Below are 9,173 nucleotides of genomic sequence, written 5' to 3'. Positions count from 1 at the left end.
AAAAAATTAGGGTGGTTCAAGTTCAAAGGCTGCTGTGGGGGCACCCTCCCTCTTCACTCATTATAAACAATCTTGCACGAAAAACGTCGTATTGTGGCTGTGTTCTGTGACAAATTAATTACCTTCAGTTAAAAGAAATGTTGGCCTTCAATAAGCACGATTCTGCTGTTACAGGGAGGCAACAATGCGTGGCGGTGTGCATCGGTTTCGCCGCCGCGTTTTTCATGGTGCTCACTGCTGCCCGCATACTTCCGCGGCCTTTCCGCCAGCACTCGCCGAGCTTGTGTACATACACGCTTTTTTGTTTTGTTATAACTCATCAGGTGCGATACTGTGGAAGTATGCGAGAAGCTCGGTCAGCAAAACGCGCAAATGCGGCTTAGATTTCGTCGTCGTAAATGCAGCCTTCATGATTGACTCTGGCTGCACGCTACCAGAACCGATTGTGGAGGTCGTGATACGAAGAGAGAGACTCTAAGCTATCCAGAACGACTCATGGACAACCGTGGAGGTTTGTTTACTAGTAAGGCACAAAGTATCTTCACTAGTTGCTTCGTCTAAAAACGGGGGAAAAAAAAAGTCGATGTTACGAGTGGTAAGGTCATTAAACTGTATCTTGCTCTTATCTATTGCAAGAAGTCTTGCCAACTTCCACTGTGTTGGACCTGATGTACGAAATGCAGCTTAGCCTAACGCCTCTGGTTGTCGTTTGAACTAACCCCCACCTCCCTACTTTTCCGTGCAAGCTTTGTGGCATACTGATTAATGCAGAGTTTGCTCGTGATACCATCCTCGGAACGGGCAGTTTTTGTGAAACAACAGCGCAGGCCACACGGTGTTGATGAAAGGGCAGTAAATGTTGAGAACATTTATGGAACGTTATTGGTCGCGCCTAGCAGTCTGACACAACACAGAAACTGCTTTGCGGGCAGTGTGGCCAAAAGAAAACCAAACTTGCAAAATACTTTTTTTGTCGTTTGGTACGTATGGAATCCTTTATTTACCAATGTCATTTCGAATTCAGTGAGAATTATAGCACAGATAAAAAAAAGACCTGTTGTGTTTTAGTATAGCCTGTGCAAGGGTGGTTAGTGAAAAAAAAATTATTGTGCTTACTAAATACAACTTTGCAAGCTGCTCTGGCAAGAAAAAAAATCCTATAGCAGAGAAGTGCTTTTGTTTCTTCCCACTGTTACAAAGTGAAATGGAAACTGGCATCAAACCAGAGGCTCAAATAAAGCGGCCGGTGCAATTTACCGCTAAGTATCACAAATGACTGCGCAACAATAAATGCAGAATCTGTATATACTGCAATGTGTTTGTTTTTGTGTGCCCATGTCTTAATATAGTGTTTTCAAAATCAGCATTGTTGTGACTTGGGCACGACTTTGTCGCTGATTAGTGTTCTGCTATAGCTTACGCTAAAGAATTCTTTTCCTCTCGTTGAGCCATCAAACAATAGGTGACAGCAGTGCTCCTTGTGAAACAGTTGTGCATTTCGTTGCATTTTCTTTCCACAACACTCTGGGAAAAAAAAATGGTGTGTCACTGTTCCACAACAATCTAGGTGTGCTTGTATTTCCTTTCTTTAAAACTGGATGCTTGTCGCTTTTCTAATGCGAATGCTTACCACATATGCTCCTTGTGACTTGGAAGTACTGAGCGTGTGGTGACAACGCGAGAAAGCCATGCAAAATTGGTAAATATTAGGCGTGTAGCAGGACACCCCAAATAAACTTATTGGTGTATTGCGACCAGAAAACACCCCTAAGGGTGTAAGGACCTAGAATGTTCATCGTATGCAAACAGCTTGACTTGTCAGCTGTAGACTAGTCACAGTTACATGTGCACTTGGTCAATTTGGACGTTATACATATTGCACCGCGTTGAGCCAAACATTTTGTAAACGTGAGCATCTCATACTTGTGACTCTTCGACCCGGGTTATATTCACACAATCGCGTGCGTGTATTATCAATGCCAGACATAGTATGCGAGGGAATGGTGCTGCTCAATATTGCCGAAAAAAAAAAAACAAAAAAAAAAAAACACTGGCTGTCGTAGTTCCAACACACAGCATTGCTGGTCTTTATTATTGCAGAAAAGTAGGCAATTCGATTTTCCAGCATCGCAGCAAACATTTAATCCATTAGTTTTACATGAAACGGGTAACTAACGCATCCAAAAATGTCCATGATTTTAGACCAACAGCAGGGATAAGCGACGCGTACATAGAGGTCCCATTCATGCGAGATTTGGCACACGAGGTTCAAAGCATGCATCGTTGCATTTGCACGAATTATGGTTCGTTCGATGCCACTCGCAATGTGCTTGCACGATATTTGTGTGCACTGGCTCGTAACCATAGTTTGTTGATTACACCGGTTTGGCTCTTCTCTAAACACAGGTGTACTCCAAAGATATTGATATAAACAGGTTCAGAAGAGGCAGGACCTAATTAACTAATGCACTCTTTTCTAATGTGCATCCGTACAAGATGTACAAAAAAATTTGTAGCTGAAGTCTGGACTACACGCGAATTCCAGTGCACATGCTGGCTTTACAGTAATGCGAGAGAGACGGTTTCACATCAATATACAGGTATCTTCTCCAAAATAATTTTTACTTGTGGTTTGTAGTGCTGAGGTGCAGGTTATAGTATTGAGGGACAAATTATACACGAAAAAGTATGGTCATACTTAAGGAGTGAGTAATGATGGCAACTGCAGGAATTGATATTGTCCAGTAGTGTGTTTTCTAAACGGCTCATCATCTTGGAAAAAACAAAAAAAAAACTTAAAGATTATGATCCAAAGTATTGATTCTTGTTTTGTTTTGATCACAATGCATTTGCAGACGTAGTTTTTTGTTTTCTCCAGAGAGGGGTATCTTGGTGCCCATAGTGTAACAAGTGCACCCCTATGCACACACAGAGCATCAACTGCCGTATCCAGATTCCTGGATGCAAGGCTCTCCGATGCGCTTTTCTCCGATGTGTTTTACAACTATGACAATAGAGAAATCGTTATTTTTGTGATTGAGTTACAAGAATGCGACCCTCGCAGATAAACTCGCAACTGTGGTGAATGTTTGGGGCCGCAAGTTTTGATGCAGACATTAAACCCAACCCACCTCGCACAAAATTATATTTAGTGACTAATGAAATAACAAAGTCTACGGATTTCGGAATGTTTTATATGACGATTGGGAAAGTCAAAACTTATTCCGAATACATGTTTTGAATTGATCGAAGCATTTCAAGCACTGCTAGAAGCACCGAATTTTTTGTGCTTGTATCTGCGTCAAATAAAACGCAAACAGCTGCAAGCATTAGAAATCGTATCATGTGTGCATTCCAGTCATCACCATTGACAGGTGTGCATCACTCCTGTTTAGCAGCGCAGCACATATCCATTGAGATGACTCTACAGTGTGCACACTACCACTACTAATGCTTGCCACTGTTTCTGTTTCATTTGATGCTTATAGAACAACACTCGAATCGTTTCATCGTCCTAAGCTTACCTCTTTTTTTTTTCATTTTTGCTGTTTGGTACATATAGCAAACCTTAGCTCGCCGGCTCATTACGTGCTGGCACCAACCTGTCGCCTCACGTGTACAATTACAGTTGAAATTTTTACACCGCTACGACGGGCTTTGCCGGAGTGTTATAGGCGCGTAATTCTTGAAATTCTCCGATTGTTGTTTGGTTTTGTTAAGCATTAGTTGTATCTGTTTTCACGCGCAATGCGTACTGTGTTGTACGATGTGAATGCAGCACGAGTAAGTCATTACTGGACAATTTTGTACACCTCGGATGGTTTCGTGTAGTTTCGGGAAAAATCGGGCGACCCGCACAAGAGGGGGTGCAGATTTTTCACGAAAACTGACGTGAGTGAAACAGAGGGACATTTTTTTGCTCTCATCTTGTACAAAAAAATTATAATAAATAGCTTTACTGAGTGGCTTTCGCAGTGCTCTTCTTCTTGTCTTTCTTCTTGAGTCCGTCGATGTTTCCCTTGAGTAGGTTGGCGTACGCCTGTGGCGAAAGATTGAATGATTATATAACTAATTAATAACACTACTAATTCTACAGTAGATCACAACTGTGCACACAAACCCTTGTTACACTTATCATTAAAGGTATGCTTAAGTAGAACCCCAAATTAGCTTAACTCAGATCATTGTTTGAATCTGTTATCTATAGTTGTTAATTCACGGCCATAGGTTCATTGTCAAGAGAACAAAAATCGCGGTTCTGTTTTTGAATGTTGCGCTTAATTAAACACCAACATCTGGATACAGTTTGACCTGAGTCGTAAAGTCGTTTTTCTTGTATTCTGGCTTATTTAAAATTAATGGCATATTTGTGTTGCTGTGCGATGTGAGCTATCTTGCACATTACGAGAGGTTCAGGGAATTGTGAAAAAATAACGCTTTGTCGTCATGCCAACTCTTTACTGCAGTAGCAGTGCTACTTACAGCCACTTTTTACAAACGGATCAATAAAGCTATTTGAAGTTTCATATGCCCGTGGTACTAAGCATTGAATTCACATGAAATAATTAGTGTTATTCACTTTAACGTACTGGAACATCATTTATGCAGTTGCAGTTGTGCAGCTGCGCGAAAATACTGTCCAAGACTTCGCTTTTGCTCAGTCAAACGTTGGAGTAATGCTGCAAGAAACGTTGTGATTGATTTCGGTGTGAAATGTGTACAACACTCACAGGCTGAAAACGAAAAAATTTAGTGCTAAGTGATTTTTATACTTAGGCTTTCGGGGTTCACGACATATCAATGCAATTGTGACTTAAACACATAAATTACAGCCAAATATTACCTTTAGCGGATCTATTTGCAGCGATATGACACAGTTATTACAGGCAGTTGCTCATAACAGTCATGTAGTGTTTCAATCTACGAGTACTGTAAACGCAACACTTGCTTTAATCTTGCATTTTTGCTTCCTTACACTTCCTAAAGTTGAGCGCCTGAGAATGCATGAGGTAGCAAAAAAGAGCCAACAAGGCGGTAATCGTTTACGTACCAGTTGAAACCTGTTGACGTCCTTGGCATTAATCTGAAAGTGCAAAATGTATGCCGCGATATTAGGCATCTCTAGCGGTCAGACCAACAGAATTGTTATCTACTCCCTGTTTCCCATACGTACCACAGTGCTGATTTTGTTCGACCCTGCGTGCGCTCTTAGTAGGCACTTGTACTCTGCCGGTGGCTGGATCGGATTGGCAGCAAGCTTCTCTGGCCGCGGCTTTGGCTTGGTCTTGCCGTCATCTGCGCAAGTTAAACATTGAGCTAGAAGGGCTGACTGGATGTGTTGGTTTAGTACAATTGTAATGTAAGGCAAGACATTGACAACGGACAGAAGGGCAGAACGCCACTTCCAACAATGTCTATTTCATATGGGCACGGTATACACGCACACCGTGCCCTGTCACAAGTCGTCAATCGGCAGTCGCATTCGAGTTGAGCAACGCTTTAGGTGACAGTGAAGTCGAAGCCACACTAACACACTCATTGCCTGCTTCGATGATTGCCTTGGCATCGGTGATTCCTCCTAGCCATTGTGGCTTCTGGCGACAACAAAGCAGGTGTAGAAATCGGGAATAGATTAAGTGTGTGCAATCTTCTTGTGTCCACTGTCGTGCCTTAGGCTTCACATGCAATTAAACATAGTGCTTTTGTTACAAAGCACATATGCTCCGGGCTTACATGACATGGACTATGAAGTAGTTAGTTTAGTAGCATTCGCTTTCAGTCTAATGATTAAGGTACCAACAATAACTTATATCTTGCATTGTACGAAAGGCCAAGTTATCAAAAGCTTTGAAAATGTACCCGTAAGCATTAGTGCAGCTTGAAAAAGTAATTGCAGCACGTTTTCAAAAGCTAGTTTCCGATCATACTGTGCCTCGACGTCGCACAGCATAGTACGAGTTTCTCCTCACACGCGTGCGCAAGATGAAGCGACGTTTCCGCGGCCACTCCGCTCCATGGCTCAGTTCGTGCTGCACAAGCGGCCATTCTGAATGTTTCAGCACCTCACATGATTACAGCTAGCCATACTGGTGCGTAAAATCACCGGAATTGACACTGTAGCCCGATGTCACGATAGGTCGATGTCGGTAGGCGCACCACGCGAAAGCCAATGTCGAAATACAAGCTTATCAGGTTTTACTGACTTTCGTATTTTTTCCCAGCTGTCTCTGTAGGCAGGAGGCTTGCATGGCAGAGCAAACTCTGCTTCTGAAATTGGTGTCGGTACATTTCTATGGGTTGGTATGGGAAGCCAATTCTATACATAGGTTTCCTTTTACAGGCATCACACAAAGTAGCAGTCTAAAGACCAGAAATACATTGGCGACCTGGTGGATAGTTTCCGTCACAAATTACGCAAAAATTTACAGACCTCTCTTCAACTACTATTATGTGAAAAATGTATAAACAAGATTTCCCGAATCTCAAATGAGCTAGAAGATGCCTTCTTCGCTGGCATGGAAAGATTATGGTGCTTGCTTAGTGCAGCCACAGCGTTCACACGACCTTGTCTGTACTAGTGGCTGCCCTATACGGTTTGGAAGCCCATAATGTTGCTGCTGACGCAGCCAACATAATTTGACTTCATGACTATAGAATACAGAATTTTCTGTAGTAAGAGAGCTGCCATGCATGTATATTGCATTACTCATTTTGCTAAAGGTACTTTCGTTCTGGTCTAAACGAAATGTCTTTCTCTGCCTTTCATACCAGTACTCTCATTCAAGGTACCATGCATATTAAGTGAATTCAACTGTTTTGCTGAAGGTACTTTCGTTCTGGTTTAAACGAAATGTCTTTCTCTGCCTTTCATACCAGTACTCTCATTCAAGGTACCATGCATATCAAGTGAATTCAACTACAATATTGACTCGACTACTAGCAGTACCATAATGTTGCTAGTGGTGGGTAAATATTGGCTAGTGTAGATCTATTGACAGCCACATGATAGATATCCACCGTCATTCACAGTTGTAATGGCACCTTTATCCAACATTAATCAAATGAGTGAGCTTGGCTTAAGAGTATTTGTTATATTGATCCTGGGTCCTTTGCTGCATTGTCACACGAGCAAACCCAACTACACAGCAGTAAAAAAAAAAAAAGAAATGAAGCTGTCAAGCCATGACATAAAAAATTCTATCCGTCACAACCACATAATCAAGTTATTGCCATGAACCATTTTAGATATGCATTATTATCTATGGAAGTTTGCTATAAGGAGAACACCAGAGAAAACGCCCAACTTGTGCCGTAGCTGTGCCCACCATGAAAATGCTGGTCGGTAAATCATCACATTGCGATCCACTTTCCCACTCATCGACCATCTGCCTACGGAACTAGGAAACAAGCATTGAACCCTCATGTTTTAATGAAGGCATGCTTAACACCTGACCTCTCTATCAGTTGGCGCATTAAACTATGGTCTGTCTCCCATAATTGGAAGGTAGGTACGGCGTGAGAAAGTTGATCGAAACAAGTGTCTCAGGCTAACCCTGTCGAAAGAAAACTGGGCGGAGTCTGGCACTGCAAATTGTTTAACGATGGCAGAAAACGGCAGCAAGAGAACGATGGAAGCTCGCAATTAAATAAATCCATGAACAGGGGTTGCGTACTTGAGCTACGTTTTGGCAAATGGACTTTTCTTCAAGGCAAGAACTAGTTCTAGTTTTAAGCGAATTTTTCCTAGTTCTAGCCTTGAAGAAGACAAGTGTACTCGTCGAAACATCAGCTCGAGCACGCAAACCCCGTCTACGAATTTAACTACGGCTGGTATGATTGACGTAACACGAATGTCTCTGCAACTTTGCACGACTTTGTCAAGAAACAACTTTCGCAGACTACTGCGTTCAGGTAAACTGTGTGCAAGGTACATTTTTGTTTCTTTTATAGAAAATGTAAGTTTTACGTTCATAACCGACTAGTATTAATAATAATTGGGCAATATCCAGCGCATAAGTGGCTCAATGTGTTTGGGCTTGTATGTCGTCACGACCCACTGTAGTGGTTATATCTATGTCGCATCTCAGCAGTTTTAGGACCGTACCTTAAAGCTTCAATGTTGCAATCGCTGCAGCAATGTACAGGCGCACAGGTACACGGCAGTACAACGAACGCGCGATGCCAATTAAGGTTACAAACACGGTAGTCGTTCCAACTCGGAGAAAACGTTCAAAGCCAAGCACTGGCGAATCAAACGCTATGCTGGCCGCTTTGAGTAAACACCTGTTCAACTCTTTCATCCTCGCGGCCTTAGCATACCGGCTTTGCCACACGTGACAGGTGGCACATTAACCCGGTGGCACATTAAAACTTTCCAAGCGTCGGTCGTGACAAGACGGTTAAGTCACACAGGCAAGTGTGGCCGTAACACGCAGTCAACAAGTACGAGCAAGCAGAATTCGTTACATCATTCCGAAACCCTCGGATGCAATGCGTCAAAATAGTGAACCATCGGGACCGCTCAGAAAACTTACATCTCTTCATGGTGATGTAGATGGATCCACTGCTTCTGTTCTTTTGGAACAGCTTCGTCAACTCGCTGAGAAACTGCGGGAACGTAAGATGCGACAGGTCTGTAAACACGGGCCATCAAAAGGCAAGTTACAACTGTTGCCGCATGCATATCAACTCCAGGTCGCCTAGTTTGTAAGCATACTGAACGCGAGACGAGTGACCGCGATTTTGCGGTTACTAATCGATCTACGATGCTACTAAGGGGAGAGAAAAGAATGCTAACCGATTCATTCTCGAGTAATACCATGGTGCGATGCCAATACAATTAATCCGAGCCCGGCAGGCACAATCACCACGGCGAGGTTGCGGTAGACGCGTGAAGACCGAAAGGAGAGGGACTTGTACGAAAGAGCGATTGCCCTGTGGACATTATCATCATCACGTATCCCACACTTTTTTTCTAGTAATAATTGCGAATCTCTAAGGCTGCGCTTATCTGTGCTGAAGCCAACTCTCAGCTGAAAACTACTAATAATGAAGAGCAAAAAGTTGGTATTAATGAGGCTTATCGGCAGAGTTCTGTTGTTTACTGGTACATGCAGCCGCACAAAAGCATAACCTATTAGCCTTTAAGATTGGTTTTCAAAACTTTGAAGTGA

The 9,173-nt window shown here is 42.6% G+C and overlaps 1 protein-coding gene across 1 annotated transcript; it reads right to left on the bottom strand.

Annotated features, from left to right (window-relative positions):
- Positions 1–3,940: 3,940 nt before the first annotated feature.
- Positions 3,941–9,096, bottom strand: Srp14 (signal recognition particle 14). The gene is made up of 5 exons (XM_037418447.2): positions 8,798–9,096; positions 8,535–8,607; positions 5,174–5,295; positions 5,051–5,083; positions 3,941–4,039 (listed from the first exon to the last, which is right to left on the bottom strand). Exons 1-5 carry the CDS (start codon positions 8,819–8,821, stop codon positions 3,956–3,958), a joined length of 336 nt encoding a protein of 111 aa, XP_037274344.1. The 5' UTR covers positions 8,822–9,096; the 3' UTR covers positions 3,941–3,955.
- Between the last annotated feature and the right edge of the window lie 77 nt (positions 9,097–9,173).

The sequence above is a fragment of the Rhipicephalus microplus genome, chromosome 6 (assembly GCF_043290135.1).
Source record: "Rhipicephalus microplus isolate Deutch F79 chromosome 6, USDA_Rmic, whole genome shotgun sequence".
NCBI lineage: Eukaryota > Metazoa > Arthropoda > Arachnida > Ixodida > Ixodidae > Rhipicephalus > Rhipicephalus microplus.
The sequence above is the reverse complement of the archived record's forward strand: the minus strand, read 5'-3'. Positions and strand labels throughout refer to the sequence as shown.

Bases quoted from the DNA above. Each gene is read 5' to 3' on its own strand.
- Srp14 (XM_037418447.2), bottom strand. From the start codon at position 8,821: ATGGTATTACTCGAGAATGAATCG. The intron at 8,608-8,797 runs GTTAGCATTCTT...ACGTTCCCGCAG, and splicing joins TATTACTCGAGAATGAATCG to TTTCTCAGCGAGTTGACGAA. The intron at 4,040-5,050 runs GTACGTAAACGA...CTTTCGCCACAG, and splicing joins ACGTCAACAGGTTTCAACTG to GCGTACGCCAACCTACTCAA.